The sequence below is a fragment of the Colletotrichum lupini genome, chromosome 6, assembly GCF_023278565.1.
Source record: "Colletotrichum lupini chromosome 6, complete sequence".
NCBI classification, from domain to species: Eukaryota; Fungi; Ascomycota; class Sordariomycetes; order Glomerellales; family Glomerellaceae; genus Colletotrichum; species Colletotrichum lupini.
The window spans coordinates 2528047-2543360 of record NC_064679.1 but is presented as its reverse complement, the minus strand read 5'-3'; the positions used below and the strand labels follow the sequence as shown (position 1 = coordinate 2543360).

Sequence of the window (15314 nt, the reverse complement as noted above, 5' to 3'; positions counted from 1 at the left end):
TTCCTTTGATCAGAGAGTTCCGATACTAGCACCATCGTCATCGTCGATCGATCGTCGTCGCCCAAGATGCTCGCCTCCCTCGCCTCCGTCTTCCTCCTCGCCCTCTCCACGGCCAACGCCGCCCTGACCTACAAGGGTGTCGACTGGTCCTCGACGACCATCGAGGAGAAGGCCGGCATCAAATACAAGAGCAGTGCCGGCACCTCCCAAGCCCTCGAGACCATCTTCAAGAACGCCGGCGTCAACTCGGTCCGCCAGCGCGTCTGGGTGAACCCGTCCAACGGCGACTACAACCTCGACTACAACCTCGCCCTCGCCAAGCGCGCAAAAGCGGCCGGCCTCTCCGTTTACCTCACCCTGCACTTCAGCGACACCTGGGCCGACCCGACCAAGCAGGCCATCCCGTCCGGATGGCCCTCTGATATCGAGAACCTCAGCTGGAGGCTCTACAACTACACCTTGGACGTCAGCAACGCCTTCCAAAAGGCCGGCGTCCCGCCCGCCATCATCTCCATCGGAAACGAGATCCGTGCGGGTCTGCTCTTCAACACGGGCAAGACGTCCAACTGGTACAACGTCGCCAAGCTCCTCAACTCGGCCGCCTACGGCATCAAGGACTCGACCCTGAGCCCCAAGCCCAAGATCATGATCCACCTCGACAACGGCTGGGACTCGAACCTCCAGGCCAACTGGTACACCAGCCTTTTTGCCCAAAACGTGCTCAAGACCACCGACTTTGACATGATGGGCGTCTCCTACTACCCCTTTTACGGATCCGGCGCCACCCTTGCCGCGCTCAAGTCGAGCTTGTCCAACTTGGCCTCCAAATGGGGCAAGGAGATCGTCGTCGCCGAGACCAACTGGCCCACGAGCTGCCCCAGCCCTGCGTACGCTTTCCCGAGCGATCTCAAGAGCATCCCCTTCTCCGCTGCCGGCCAGACGACCTTCCTGAAGAAGGTTGCCGAGGTTGTTGCCGGTGTTAGCAACGGAAAGGGTCTCTACTACTGGGAGCCCGCATGGTGAGACTCTCTTAATTCATGTTTACTTGTCATAACATCTACTAACAAATCACAGGATGAACAACCAGGCCCTCGGCTCTAGCTGCCCCTCCAACACCCTGTTCGCGTACCCGGGTACCGCCCTGTCTAGCTTGGATACCTTCAAGAGTATATAAGAGGGCGTCTTTCCACAATTGATGACGGGATACCCAGGAGTAGTGTGTGGAGGGAGGATTGTTTATGTTGACATCAGCTCGTCTCACAGTCGCTGGAGAGCCTTTTCTTCGAGATGGAGACTGCGTAAATATCGTTTACTTTCAGCACGTACATATATTTAGCGTTATTCGTACATAGTTGAGCCAGATGAAGCATGAGCCCTGGCGGTATATAAGCAATCTTTATCAGTTCAATCACGATGGCCGATTGCATCTCACTCATTCTGTATCGATGCGCAAATCTCTTTGAACGGTTTATCAAGGTCTGCTATGTTATGAACCAAGACCACATGGACTTATCTCATACCGTTTATTAAGTCACCTCCAAATGGCTAGGGGTATCTGGGTACCAAAGATGATCATCTCAAGGCACTGTCTGCTCTTAGGAATCTCGCACGGTACTTTTGCATCTGAACACCGTGGCAGAAGATAAGTCCCATAAATCTGATACTATCTCAAAAACATCATTTGGAGCTCCGACATTGGCAGGTGGATCTATCTGCTTCGGGTGATAGATCCTATGTACGTCTTGCAAGACGTAGTCTACCATTTTGCACTTTTTGATAAGGCAGGCGGCTTGAAAGGACTCGGTCGATTAACGAGTTCCGTCATGGCATCGAACTCCCAGGAGAGAGAGATGCATGTATAAAATCGAAAGATGAGATCCTCTGACATCAATTACAATCGTCCTTCAATTCTAGTCTCAATCACAACAGCAAGTAAAAAGAGTTCACCCCCCCTCCCGGTGCCGATTTAGGGGCTACATCTCTTGGCGCTCATGCTGGGATTCGAACTCGCTGAGCCTGTCGTCGAGTAAGGCTGGTTGGCGCGACTAATTCGTTGACCGTTAAACCACTCCACCACCCACGCCGCAGTTTGACCTGACCCCCGACCTAGAGTGCGCCCGCTGTGCTGGTGACGGAAATGGAATTGACGAGACCTATATGGTTATTTTTTCTCTGGTGTTTATCAGGCTGGGTGGGGATAGAATTGATCGGATGAAAGTTTGGGACCTGGGTGGCAGATTGACAACCTCAGGTAGGCATGCTGTCATGGGGAGGCTCGGTTAGCGCCATCCACCTTGCATCGGCGTCATCCTCCCGGCTCTATTGCTCCAGACGAAGGGAAGAGGTTCTATTTTTCATTGATTCATGGATACATAACAATACATCAAGCTAGCGATCCTCATATCCGAGAACAAAATATGTGATGATCAGGCTTCTGTCGACCCCAGTAGATGGTAGCACACTACTGCTGACGATCAGGAAACGGGAATCAACTCAGTCAAGAACACTGTCGAAAAGGTAGCGTGAGCCCGGGTACATAGTAGAGGCCGGACCATGTCATGAATTCGATGACACGTTTGGGACTCGTGGCGGACTCTTGCCTCGTACTAGTTTCCGAATTACCTTTCCTTAGAAGCTCTAGGCCACGAGTCTTCCTATCTCCATGTCGGCAACCTCAACAAACTCCAAATCCCCCCCTTCACCGTCCGGAATATCCCATTCACGGCTACTTCCGAGAACTTAAGCTCGATGACCGATCCTCCGGACCTTATCCTCCTCGCCAGAAGAGTTGCGTAAGTTCAGGTTACCTCCGAAATCTTTCATCACATAACTCGGGCAAAAATCGCAAAGCAGCACATCTTCAAGGGAGCGTAACGGTCATCTAATACCCAACGCTGTAGAATTTGAACCCTTGAAGGGAGCCTGGGCCCGAGCCTAGATCTTTGCTTCGGCCTTAGCAGCAAGCTAAGACATTCCCAGGCCTAGACCGCGAAAAAGCTGTCTAGACGACCCAGGGAACCGGTCAGTCCTAAAGCTAGGTATATGAGAACGTTTCACGTTACTCCCTTAGATCCAACTGCCTTTGTGTCAAGGTTAAATCGCCGATCCCTTCCTCCAGATAGTACACAATACTGAGGCTCTAGTCTGAATAGGAAGCAAGAAACTTGGATCGGCACCTCGAGCTGGTCTAGTGTTGACCTTGGGACCCATACGGCCGGTCACCCCTCTCTGGCAAAAAGGACTGGCATATAGACAGAAGGAAACATACGGCATGAAAGAAAATACAGGGATGCAACCAAGAGACAAGAGTAAATTCTAACAATATTCAAGCAAAACATGCCATTTCTGAAATATCGCTCACTTTTGACCGCCGTTCCCTACCCATCCAGCCCATTCTCCTTCCTCCACTCTCTAATCCGAACGAGCAGCTTCTCCCGGCGCGCAAGACCTTGGGGACCCCAAACGCCTTCCTTGGTAGGATAGAATTCATCGAAGCGGGGCTTACCATCGTCCGCAACCTCGACGAACGGAAGCTTACTGCGCATAAAGATGTAGACATCCGGACCGCCCAGCAGCGCAGGGGCGTCGAGGGTGCCGACGCGGAGGAATTTCATCAGGGGGCCTGTACCGTCGTAGTTGCTCCAGACGGGCGTGAGACAGACGGGACAGCGAGCAATGTGCTGAGGGGCGCCCGAGTCGGCGGGGACGGGGAGGATCACGGGTGAAGGGATACCGGCCTGGACGCGGCGTTTGCCGGCATCGTCAGTATCATCATCGCCCTTGCCCTTGTTCTCGCTCGTCCCGTGAACATTGTCGGCGGGCCTGGACTGCTGATGCTGCCTGGGAGTCCAATCATCAAAGGCAGACTCCGGGAACGACGCCAGCGGCCGCAGCAGCGAGGCGGACGAGGAGGACTTGCTCGGGAGGAGGGTCACCTCGTCTCCCTCGACGACGGCGTTGAGGGCGAAGGCGGTGCCGGTCTCACGCTGGCAGGAGGTGCAGTGGCAGCAGTGGACGACCATGGGCGGGGCATTGAGGGAGTATCGGATGTTGCCGCAGGCGCAGCCGCCGGTGAGGGGGAAGATGGAAGGGTCTTTTTCGGCGGTGGAGTGAGACATTGTGGTGTTTGTATGAAAGTTTCTCGTTGACTCGTTTATGTGGTTCGGCTTTTCCCTTTTCTCGACGGTTGTGGCCCGTTTCGGTCGTGCGTAGGTGGAGAGACCGGGTAGTTTGCGTCCCGGGTGATCAACGATTAAGGGTCCAGACCTGGAAAGATTGCTGACGGTTTACAGGTCTCGGCGGTGCGCCTTTGTTCAAGAATTCCAGAGGGTGGCGAGGGTTTGTATTCTCTTCGTGCAGAAGGGGGTGGGAAGGGGGTGGCAGGTCTGCCGTCTGGGTTGGCAAAAGTGTGTAAGTGGGATGTCTGCGGGGGGCTGGGAGGCAGGAGAGAGTGACTTACATCGGCCTGAAAGAGAGGAGGTGTCTCGGAAGGACCCTGAGCCTGGGCAAACAGAGTCAGAAAAAAGTGAAAACTTCCTAAAAAGAAGAAAGGATGGATGGGTAAGAGGAGGAAGAAGATGGAGGGGAGAGGTGAAACGAAAGGGCGCGAGGAGGAGGAGGAGGGCAAGGCTTTGTTGACAAGCGAGGAGGTGAGGGAATTCGAGCGTGCCCAGTCAGCGTTCAGGTGATGGCCTGAATAGGCAAGTTTCTTATCTAATCGCTGCAGATGACACTTTTCCCCTCTTCTGCTGTGTCCTTTTTCCATCACCCTTAGGCAGACAAAACCAACCCAAGAGAAGCGAAGTAAGCTGACAAGCGGCAGATAATCTGTTTCTTCATGATCAACTTGAACAAGTTTTGATATTTTCCCATGATTGATCTAGATATGATGTGTCGTTTGATGGACACGATAATCGGCTACTGCGGGTAACCCTTGAACCAGACTCGTACACAAAATTTGGGCATAGCCTGACGATCGAAGTCTCCGCATCCTATGGAAAAGTCGGTATGGCAATCCCTAAGACTGAATGAAGCACTGGCGTTGTACGATTCTCTTGGCCTCGGGGGGTACAGGCATTTTGAAGAGGTCATTAATGACAGCTGTGGTGTTATGTGTGGTGTTGTGAAGGAAGGGGTTGGGTGGTTGACTCAGACAGACCCTGGAAGGGGGCTCTCGCGCCCCACGGCTTACACGTTACACCGGGCTTGAAGCATCACAGGGTCTGAATCGTTCTGACCTAGGTGGGAGGCACACACCGAGACGGAGGAGGGCTACATTCCGATCGAAGGCGGGGTTTTCATCGTTTGACGCCGGCGTGATTGTTCCAACTTTGGACACCGTTAGATGACGTTTGTGGTGTTTTTTCCTGCGTCATTTGTCTGGTAGCAGAAAAAACCGTTGAGTCTGGGATATAAACCGTCGGCGCCCTCCAGTTCCGTTCTAGACCTCTCGAGACAGCCAACATATACAAAACACTGCAAAGGGAACGAGAGTTTACCAACCTCAGCTCTGGAATTCATCAAGCCCAGCCAGCCAGCCACCTCGAGATCGAGTCCAGAAATTTAAAAACGCCACGCGAACCCGCCTACGATAATGCAGCCCACTGCCCTCTTTGGAATTCTGCTGCTTCTCTCCTCGCAAGCACAGGCCGCACCATCGTCGCTTCACTCTCACCTCCAGCGCCACAGAGAACGCGCCGCAACACACGCTCACTTGAGCCACCAGCACGCAAAGTTAAACAAGAAAGTCGAGCCAGTCGAGCCCGAACCCGAAGCGATGAAGACCTTCAGAGACATCGTACCACTATTTCAAAATCTCATCGCCACGGAAAAGCCATCATCACCGTCACCCTATGTTGAGTCGACGTTGACGCCTCCTCCGTCTCCAAAGCACAATGATGCAGCATCAGACCATGTCGACTCAGACTCCGACGACTCACAGCAACTACGAGGAGTGAGGACGAACTCAGTCCGCGAGCAACAGACGTTACCTGATCGAGCTAAGCTGGCGGCGATGGGTCGAGGGCAGAGCCGCGTGAGGTCGGTCGCGGATATTGTCGACAGCCGGCATGCTGACTCTGCGATGCGGTTGCTGCGAGCTCACGCTGTTGTCAAGCATAACAAATTTCAGCGTGAGATTTGAGAGAGACCGTGATGGAAAGGCGTGTTTTCGAATGCTTGTATTTAGATTTGGCATGAGTTGGGCTTTGAGCAGCTATGGTCCTGGCGGCTGTTGACTAAGCCACCTGGTAGTTGTGTGTGTGCGGAATGATGAGATGAAGAAACCAAGCCCGCCGCGGGATCGGCGGGACGCGCGACGATAGCACTTGATGATAGGGCTGGCGATATTCTTAGAATGCAGAATAATACCACTTTTCGCCTATAATGGACGCTTGTCTCGATTTTTCGAGGTGCCTTGCTTGATGTTGATCGTTGGCTGAGGCGAAAAACCCGCTGGACTTGTCTGAGAAGAATTGGATACTGAAATGCGATTGTCGGTAATTGCGTCAGGTATGGGGATGAAGTTCTCCATCTGTTGCAGGGAAAGCTGGTAAGCGTGGGCGATCTGTTGGCGAAACCGTGTCAGCATCGCTTCCATATCCCTGTTAGCATCGAGTAACACTGTAACGGCGGGCTGCTCAAGTCTTCCGGAGACGAGAATCGTCTCGCCAGCAGGTTCTCAGTCTGAAGCGGCTAAAGAAACGTTGGCGGTTCGAGATGTCTCCCTTTCGTTATGACGGCATGCTGATGACCTTGGAGTACTTGGCACCTGGTAGGTTTATCGTCTTGACGCAGCCGCGGAATAATTGAGTAGATTGACGATTGACAACCTGTCACTGTGATTTGTACACTGAGGCTCCGGCGAGGAAAAGATGAGATGTGTTTTTGTTTCGAATCGAGTCAAGCCGTCCCGTCATGTTTCTTTTGCGCACGGAGAACGGCCCCACGATCCATCAGGGTGACGATCACCCGAGCCGTATAGATGCATAGAAATATACTGTTTTGAGGCTGCGTGTAGAGGCATTATGTACAGTATGGAAGATTGTTGAAGACGGTATTTCTCGGACCCACTGATTGGTGCATAAAGCCGGACCTCCACCGAAGCTGGCCTCCGATGGTGATGTGCAGATACGGGGTTCGAGGTACTTAATCTTGGCGCGCTCAAGTGGCCCGGGTATTTTCCGTCGCGGTTTGGCTTCGGGGATTGGCGCACCTCAGCTCTTCCCCCGGGATGAGAAGTCGCCAGCAAAGCAGCATTTCCGAGGTATTGACGACCTGGCTCTTGGTGGCTTCATCCTACTGTGTATCGTGTACCTTTTACTTAGGTACCCCGTCTGTTCCAACCTGCCATCCTGCCAGCGCACTTGGAGTGGTTAGTCACGGGAGCCAAATTGTCGATCCCACTCCTACCTTACCTACCATAGCTCACCTACCATCTCCTTCATCCCCTTTTGACACTTCTCGACCTCACGATAGCGCGCGCGACGCCTACAACCACGCACTTCTTTTTCGACACCCGACAATTGACTAGCACTACACCTTTGCTTGCGATCACCAACGAGCCTTTGTACTTTTCGTGCCGTTATTGGGGAACTTCCTCTGGTCCATCCTCCCATCGCTCGCCGGCTTCGAAACGTCCTGTTCAAAGCGCCCAATTGCTGGGGAAGCTCCGATACGCTTGGGCTTCTGCATCGTTACACAAAAGGGAGCCTCACATCGGCAGCCATTCCTCGATTTTGATCCCACCGCTGTCGACTCCCAGCCACCGTGGCATTCACCGACAAAGCCTTACGAGGGACGCACCGCCTGTTGTACCATCCTGCCGCTCGCCATTGACGTGTTTGCGACTCTCAGTACCGACTTCTCGAATCTGCTTCTCACGTCGCATTTAAATACCCTTGCAAGCGTCGGCCATTTCGCGACACGGAATCTTCGAGATGCCTTCGCAAAGGCAGTTGCGCACCCTCCTGGTGGGTGTGCTGATTGGCGTCGTCTTCGTGTTGTTTTACACATCTTCCTTGCGAGCGAACGAGGTCAAAGACGAGCGGACCATCCAAGATTTCTACCACAAGACGGTCAATGGACTGAAACACAAACAACCGCCGGGCCAAGCGGTGCTGGAAGGGAATAAGCCCAAGGCAGCTGGCCACGTGCCTGTTGACAAAGATGCCGATGGCGACGTTGACGCCGACGACGAGAAGCTCGCCAAGGATATGCAAGGACGCCTGAAGGCCGCCGAAGACAAGGCTAAGGAACTTGCCAACAAGAAATCACCACTGAAGCCTGATGCGCCTAGCGACGTCGTCGGAAAGGGCAACTCTGCTGCTGGACAAAAGAAGAAGGAAAAGACGGCCAATGGCAAAGAAGTCTCCGAGACTGAAGAGGAGGAGAAGAAGAAGGACGAGAGCGATGAGGAACATGCTGTCGAGGTTGAGTTGAACTCCATCTTGAAGAAGTCACCAGGTATGTTAACGTCAAGACTCGTGAAACGAATGCCAGCTAACCAGACCAAGTCATCATCTTTTCCAAGTCTTACTGCCCGTACTCGAAGAAGGCCAAGGCATTGTTGCTCGAAAAGTACTCGATCGAGCCCACACCATACGTTGTCGAACTGGATCAGCATCCTCTTGGCCCTCAGCTGCAGGCCTTCCTCGGCGAGAAGACTGGCCGGAAGACAGTTCCCAACATCTTGGTAAATAGTGTGAGCATAGGTGGAGGCGACGATGTCATCGAGCTTGACAGCCAAAAGAAGTTGGTACCCAGGATCATTGACCTTGGGCAGAAGAAGGTGGAGATGAAGGAACGGTCTGCCAACAGCCAGAAAAACAACTAGCTCTCTTGAGTCATTCAACTTTTATTTCTACATTTGCTCGACTTCCACCATATGGCATCATCGTGGGCGAGGCGAAGCGGGCATTAGGGAATCACGGGAGTTCGAACTGGTGGTGGGTACCCCAGTACTGGACATTGCATATTTTTGGCGTTGGTGATCGGTTGAGCTCGCGCGCTCTCGGCGGCAAGCACTCAAGGGGACGGTATGGGCTCTCGCCAGAGCCTGAAGGCTGGACGAAGCGTGCCGCAGACGCCTGCGCAAGTTCCGTAATGATGAGGGATGTGTATGAGTAGTGTGATTGAAGATGCTAGGGCGGCACTGGTAACCTGGCATCGCCTCGTGCGGTTGTATACACACGCAAATGGCTCGCTGTCAGCTTGTGTCCTGTTCTTGTGTGCTCCCAAACCATGGTTCTTTTGGCAACAGGCCGCCAAGATGTTGCTCCTCTTGTAGACATAATTATCATAAGATCACGAGCCTACATGGAAGCCATATCGGCCAGCTTCTCTTCTGTAAGGTCGCGGGTTGGAGCCGACTTCCTAGTTGATTCTTTTCCCGCTTCGAGTTTGATTAGGATTGCCTCTATCGACAAACGCCGGTTAAGGTATAAGGATGACGGTGCTGTTATCTTCGTTCCTCGGTACTGCTCCAGCCCAATTGTCTTCTTTGAGTCCGGACCTGCTATTCTTATCAAGAGCCATCACCGGGGGGCAGGGTTGGATTGTGGTCGAAAGAGAGTGGAGGGGCTTAGCTATGCCCCTCCTTGCGCAACTGTCACGATGCGCCTCATATAGCTTGGCCAGACCAACCGGGTTACACAGCACCTTTCTCTAAACTGGGTCCATTCCGTGAAATCAAAATGCCGCACTAATACTAGAATTGCCCTATTCGATGATCGCTGACACCATTTTTGGGACAGGGACGAGATCTGGGGCGGAGTGCGGCCTGTGTCGTCAAGTGAGAACCTGGATGGCCGATCGCGACGTCGTTCAAGGACAGCCGGGTGCGCACTTGACTTGCACTTGCGATGCTATATCTCTGTTGCTTGGTCTCTTTTCCGTATCTCATCTCAACTATTCAACTCTCAGATTGAAAGCTTTTGGATGATTTGCTGTGAACTGTGAACCACTGCTCTCGTCAACTATCTCATCTGAATCTCAACTTTAAAGAGCGGAGTGATTCAGAACGCTCTGGGCCCTGACTACTTATACGCGAGTGGCCTACACATTACCGCATCACGAACTCGATTCTCACAGAACATTCAATTTCAAATCACTTCAAGTTCAATTTCTCGCTTTTACTCTCACATATCTACTATTCACATACTCTGGTGCAAGCCTGAACACCAGAACGGCCACGGTTGACAGCAAGGCCTAGGGCAGCAGGAGCAGCGAAGGGGTCAGAAGTTTCAAGAGCGATACTGGCTCACCTCCTGCTACCTCTCCTCACAACCACACATCTCAGAGGGTCAGAGGGCAATCGCAGGCCGATCGAGGTTGTTTCGAAACCCCCTTGTTCATCCAACTGCGTTTTGTACAACCTCTACTCCAACATTCACCTACAATACCTTACTACCATCTAAACCTCGGATAACAATGTCTTCACTCTTACCCGGCCACCTCCTCCTCCTCGTAGCAGAGCACGCAGACTTTGCCCAGATCCAAGCCCTCCGAGCAACCTGCAAGACCAACCGCGCCCTGCTGGATAGCTACCAGCACACCGTAACAAGAGTCAACACCGCCCGGTACCCCTGCGCACCACGCAACCACATCCTCGCCTCCGACACCCGCGAGCGCGAGGTGCTCCCGAAAGACACCTTTGATACCATCCGAGAGCTAGAGACGCGGCACCGGCACATTGAGGATATCGTCCACGGCTCATACCTCGCCTTCTGGGAGGAGTACGGGCTCCAGGACGCGAACAAGGCGGACACCATCCGCTCGAACCTCAAGAGAGCGCTCTGGCAGTGCTCGGCGATCGCCGACTTGGAGACGCACTCGATACGGTACAGGGACGACGTCGTCCCCCGCCGGGACCCTTGTGTGAAGTCGCTGATCCATCAGGAGATTATACTGCACGACGCGCCGCCACCCGATGGCTGGCACCTGGCTTTGAGGGAGGTCCACGAGTCTAACCGCCAGGATGTGCGGTTCCGTCAAATCGCCCACGTCCGCAACGACCTCTCTACACAAGACCTCGCGGGCATAGTAGTCCTCGCGCACCTCGCCAGTCAAGGGTATCGGAGGTACAGGGCTCCCACGACGAACGGGCTGAGCCGGCCTGAGGTTATCGAGATGGGCGTGTGTATGGCGGAGAACACCATCCGCCACGGCGTCTTTTTCTTGTACAGCAAGGTAGTAGCGGGCGAGGATGACGAGGACGGGCGGCACCACGCGAGGCTGCTTCTGGATGATACCTTTGATGAGATGCGGCGGTGGGAGGCGGGGGATCCTAGTGTGCTTCCCGGTCTGACGATGAGCGTCGCGTCTACGTTTTGCGCGAAGATTGGGTGCGAGCACCGGGATATGCTGGATGCTGCGTGTACGTTGTTGAGGGGGGATGTGTGGCGTCCTGCGGCGGAGGAGGTCGAGGGGGAGGAGGTCGAGCCTGAGTCTGGGAGGGAGAAGCCTACCGGGGAAGAGGTTGAGCAGGAGCTTGATGTGGCGGAGGGAGAGGGTGGGGAGCAGGTCTCGTGAGGGTTAACCTGGGATAGGATACATTGGATACTTATGAATGCATGATGACCCTATAAAAGTTTGCTCCGAAGATTCCCAGACCAGATTCATTTGCCACTATGCCCCCTTCTTCTCGTATTCTGTACAATATATTGCAGGACAGAGACTTATAGAAAGAGAGGGGAGACGAAGGAGTGAAGTTCTATAGTACAGCTCGCTCGGACGACAGTGAACCACGAAAAGGGACAGTGAACCTCACGGTCACGGCCCATATTGGTCGAGTATTCTACTCAATTCCTCTGCCGGCCCCCTTGTTCTTCATCAATCTCATTGTGTTTCTTTGAGACTTTCGAAATTTCGTGATGTTTGAGTGTTACGTCCCGTGATTGACAACCTACCTACCGCCCTCGGATAGCTCGAGGGAACGACCAGGAAGTTTATCCCTGTACTAAGACCTGGTGTACTTTCGTCTTTTTACTCTGGGTAATCATCTTTTTACGGCATGGGTGTATACTAAGGTAGATATGTAGACACGAAAGATGAGGGGTGGTTCAGGACTTGATAACCGCTCAAATCTAAGCTTCGAGAGCTCTTGCTAGTATAGAGTCACATGGAGTCAACCGGAGAGATGTCTGGCTTTATCACGGGGCTCGAAAGGCGAATACTTTCCGGAAGAAGGCGTGTGTCCTGGTGATACGTTTCAGGGTACAAGGAAGTCTGTGAAAGCTCGAACGCTCCTCTACTCGATTTCCGTAGGCTGCGGGCGAGGTAGCCTACCTAGATTGCAGAACTTGACATGCACACACACACGCTCTTCACGAGGTTTGAACATTTCGTTCTTTGAACCCCTTGGTGTTATGAATCTCGTTGGGCCCCGCCGCCTGGAAACCTGCCAACTGTAGCAAAGTCAGGGAAGAGATCTAGAACATAGGTGCCACCTAGGTAACTTAGGCAGAAGCCATGGAAGCCTGAGGACGGCCTGCCCCAGCCGCCTATAGCCCGACGTCGAAGCGTAACGGTAGCCTAACTCGATGGTGCCTTACGGTGTGATGCGTCGTTACGGAGGAGGCTACGGGGTTTCCATTCTCATAGGCAGATCCCAATGGAAGGGTCAAGACGGCTCTCGTTCGGGAAAGCCGAGCCGGTAGGAGGGAGCCTTGGCCTGCCGAGGGACTCGGAGAGATCGTGTGGGGAGACAAGCTTTTTTTTCTCAGGGCGTGTTGGATGAGGATTCTTTGACAGAGCCGCGTTTGTGACGACGATTGCTTCAAGTGGATGACTGCCGACATGGGTGGGCATCTTGGGAGTGAGTCCGGAGGGGCTCACCCGGCGTGGGAGATTCACATCGGGGCGAGGGACACGTTTGTTCATTCGTCTCTAGCGGGATGTTTTCTTCGTTGGAGGGTTTTTTCTTCTTTTCTTTTTCGCTGGGTTTACGAGGATGGAGGGTGCACGATTACTATGGATTCCGCGTGTAATGCAGGACTTTTTTTTTTCTCACGATCTAACTTTGGTGGAGTATCTGCCTGTATACGTACCGCTAGGTAGGCTGTGACATGAAGCGAGAACCGGCGAACTCGTTTGGGTTGTGGTGACTGGTGAGCCTGTCAGGCGAGGAGTCACCGGAGCCCCAAAGTCCCTTTCGCAGTAATGCGGTGCTTCGCATTAGGGCTGATCTGGCCCCTCGGGGGGGTAATCAGTCCCGAGTGTACCGGCCGGCAGTGGAAGTATTCGTACAGGTAAACGTCACGGCGTTCCCCCGTAGTACTGCTGATCCAATCAATTATTCGTTCAGGCGTTTCTGGCTCGCCGAAAAAAAAGTCGAGATAACTATCGCGGGTATCCATCACCAAGGTAGAAACGGGGTCTTACAATTGGTACCGCGCAGTGGAGAAATCATTCCCAGGCAGGGCAGATTAAACGCCAGATGTTGATGTTTTGTGTGTTTTTTTTTTTGTAACAATGGCGGGCGCGTTGGGGGAGTGACTCACGACGCAGGACAAAATCTCACCGGCGGCGAGATATCAGGTTTCTCACTGCGATGAGAGAGAGGTCTGAGACTGTCTACCACGTATACTGTGAGGTACTCGACGAGGTAGGTAGGTATGCACAGCCGACCGGTGGTCTATCTTGCCGTCTTACAATGTTACGAGTCCTATTCGTCCTATGGCGGATCAATTCCTACGCTAGAGTTGCTGTGGTGTTGTTGGTGCCTGTTGGTTTGCGTAGCCCTGGAGGCAGGGGAGCGGGGGTAAGTAAATCTGACGCTTATTTTTTTGGTTGGTAGCGGTGCCGGGAACCGAACGGCCGCGTTGGCCGTTGATCTGCTGTATCCGTCCCCAATACCTTGCCTTACGTGGTCCGTGGAACCCGCTGCCACGGGACCGGGGGAGAAGATCTCAATGTCTGAATGTATGCGTATTTCCGAGTTGATTAGGTATGACATTGACGTCGTAAGGTGATTGCGTTGCGTAGTCACTGTGAGTCTAAACGTGGTATGAGTTGATGAGTCTATTCGGTATGGTATCCACAGCAATTGCAGTGTAAAGCCTAGCACGAAAGCGAATTGTCGTGCACTGGTGGATTTCCACGACGAAATGCGCGCGGGAAAGCCTCAATCAATTGGGTCAAGATGGTGCGCCGGCGATGGCTTGGGGCTGAGTTGAACGGAGGGTTCGCCAAGATGCCAAAGTGGCATTGGTTTCGCAATAATTAGAAAAAAAAAAGAAAGAAACTTTTCTATCGCAGCTTGTCAGTTTTGGCGATGATGGGATGAATTGAGATTTTCTCCTTTGCTCTTTGCTCGCATTGAATTGGATTTTCGATTGCCGCCTTGCCGCCCTGCCGCCCGTACGGGACTTTGCCAGGCACGCCGTGATGCTCTCGTGATCCATGCGAGAGCGAATGAAGGATGGCGAAGCAGCAAGATTCGGATGTAGGCGGACGCATCGTCAGGGTTGAGCCTTGCGCCAAGTGACTCATGGCCGAAGTTTATCGGAACGAGGAGGATTAGAGCGACACTGCCAAACTGCTCAGTGCCAGGCTTGTCAGGCAACTGGCAAGCTATTACTTACAGCGTCGTGCTCACGCAGGGAGAGAGTAAGTTTCGAGGCTACCACTAGAGGATTCATGATAGAGGGGGGCAGTTTGACGCACTGACAAACTGACGCGAACCGGCGTAATGTCTTGCCTGTACAGGAATCCCTTTGGGTGGTCTTACTTACCTGTTGTGGTTTAGTCCTGCTAAGAGCTCCTAGTGAATACTGCGGTATGATATTGTGAATATGACGGCGTGAGGGAGGGGGCGAAAGAGGTTAAGCTCAATAAGCTTCCCGTCACACGCCCACGCAAGCCCAATTGTTGGTTTTGGGCGACGCAATGGTGTGGATACACGACCTTGATCTGTTCCGGGGGCCTGGTTGGATGCCTTGGGATAGGACCAGGGGAGGGGGGTAATTCTCCCAGTGACGGAATCTTTGGAGGATGCGTGTGCAAGTTGCGTCTGTCCGAGTGCGTGTGTGTGTGTGTGTGTGTGTGTGTGTGCGATGGGATGGGATGGCTTGGGTTGGGACGAGGAAAGGGGGGAAGATGCTTGTTCAGGTTTCTGCGCCCGTTTTTGGGGGCCCCAAACCACGCCGCCGGCTTTTGCTTGGAATAGATGAGTCCTACGAAAGGATACTTTGATACTTTGATACCTTCCTTAGGTTCCAAGGTAGTGTACACTAGGTACAGGATGGATGCAGGATACAGTGACATTGCGTTCCATGGCATTTGAGGCGGTGCATCGCTTCGTTTTGGAAAACATA

The 15314-nt window shown here is 53.2% G+C and overlaps 9 protein-coding genes across 9 annotated transcripts; 6 read left to right on the top strand and 3 right to left on the bottom strand.

The window, feature by feature from the left end:
• Positions 1-66: 66 nt before the first annotated feature.
• Positions 67-1174, top strand: CLUP02_12253 (arabinogalactan endo-1,4-beta-galactosidase; the record flags this gene model as incomplete). Its single annotated transcript, XM_049291217.1, has 2 exons — positions 67-1019; positions 1075-1174. The coding sequence occupies 2 exons, from the start codon at positions 67-69 to the stop codon at positions 1172-1174; spliced, it is 1053 nt and encodes a 350-aa protein (XP_049148362.1).
• A 239-nt stretch (positions 1175-1413) lies between these two features.
• CLUP02_12252 (uncharacterized protein) lies at positions 1414-2938 on the top strand (the record flags this gene model as incomplete). The annotated part of the gene is made up of 8 exons (XM_049291216.1): positions 1414-1476; positions 1550-1587; positions 1688-1856; positions 2089-2191; positions 2256-2344; positions 2479-2517; positions 2611-2792; positions 2866-2938. The coding sequence occupies 8 exons, from the start codon at positions 1414-1416 to the stop codon at positions 2936-2938; spliced, it is 756 nt and encodes a 251-aa protein (XP_049148361.1).
• Positions 2939-3377: 439 nt separating this feature from the next.
• Positions 3378-4118, bottom strand: CLUP02_12251 (glutathione-dependent formaldehyde-activating; the record flags this gene model as incomplete). Its single annotated transcript, XM_049291215.1, has 1 exon — positions 3378-4118. One exon carries the CDS (start codon positions 4116-4118, stop codon positions 3378-3380), a length of 741 nt encoding a protein of 246 aa, XP_049148360.1.
• A 134-nt stretch (positions 4119-4252) lies between these two features.
• CLUP02_12250 (uncharacterized protein) lies at positions 4253-5520 on the bottom strand (the record flags this gene model as incomplete). Its single annotated transcript, XM_049291214.1, has 7 exons — positions 4253-4748; positions 4814-4879; positions 4945-4991; positions 5048-5100; positions 5159-5204; positions 5255-5328; positions 5397-5520. The coding sequence occupies 7 exons, from the start codon at positions 5518-5520 to the stop codon at positions 4253-4255; spliced, it is 906 nt and encodes a 301-aa protein (XP_049148359.1).
• A 73-nt stretch (positions 5521-5593) lies between these two features.
• On the top strand, positions 5594-6142 carry CLUP02_12249 (uncharacterized protein; the record flags this gene model as incomplete). The annotated part of the gene is made up of 1 exon (XM_049291213.1): positions 5594-6142. One exon carries the CDS (start codon positions 5594-5596, stop codon positions 6140-6142), a length of 549 nt encoding a protein of 182 aa, XP_049148358.1.
• A 1795-nt stretch (positions 6143-7937) lies between these two features.
• CLUP02_12248 (glutaredoxin) lies at positions 7938-8833 on the top strand (the record flags this gene model as incomplete). The annotated part of the gene is made up of 2 exons (XM_049291212.1): positions 7938-8463; positions 8514-8833. 2 exons carry the CDS (start codon positions 7938-7940, stop codon positions 8831-8833), a joined length of 846 nt encoding a protein of 281 aa, XP_049148357.1.
• Positions 8834-9194: 361 nt separating this feature from the next.
• On the top strand, positions 9195-9380 carry CLUP02_12247 (uncharacterized protein; the record flags this gene model as incomplete). Its single annotated transcript, XM_049291211.1, has 1 exon — positions 9195-9380. One exon carries the CDS (start codon positions 9195-9197, stop codon positions 9378-9380), a length of 186 nt encoding a protein of 61 aa, XP_049148356.1.
• Positions 9381-10428: 1048 nt separating this feature from the next.
• Positions 10429-11529, top strand: CLUP02_12246 (uncharacterized protein; the record flags this gene model as incomplete). Its single annotated transcript, XM_049291210.1, has 1 exon — positions 10429-11529. The coding sequence occupies one exon, from the start codon at positions 10429-10431 to the stop codon at positions 11527-11529; it is 1101 nt and encodes a 366-aa protein (XP_049148355.1).
• Positions 11530-12323: 794 nt separating this feature from the next.
• Positions 12324-15264, bottom strand: CLUP02_12245 (uncharacterized protein; the record flags this gene model as incomplete). The annotated part of the gene is made up of 14 exons (XM_049291209.1): positions 12324-12404; positions 12552-12681; positions 12749-12885; positions 12963-12993; positions 13065-13103; positions 13132-13338; positions 13500-13633; positions 13694-13739; positions 13809-14121; positions 14368-14536; positions 14583-14663; positions 14733-14771; positions 14850-15010; positions 15081-15264. The coding sequence occupies 14 exons, from the start codon at positions 15262-15264 to the stop codon at positions 12324-12326; spliced, it is 1752 nt and encodes a 583-aa protein (XP_049148354.1).
• Positions 15265-15314: the final 50 nt, after the last annotated feature.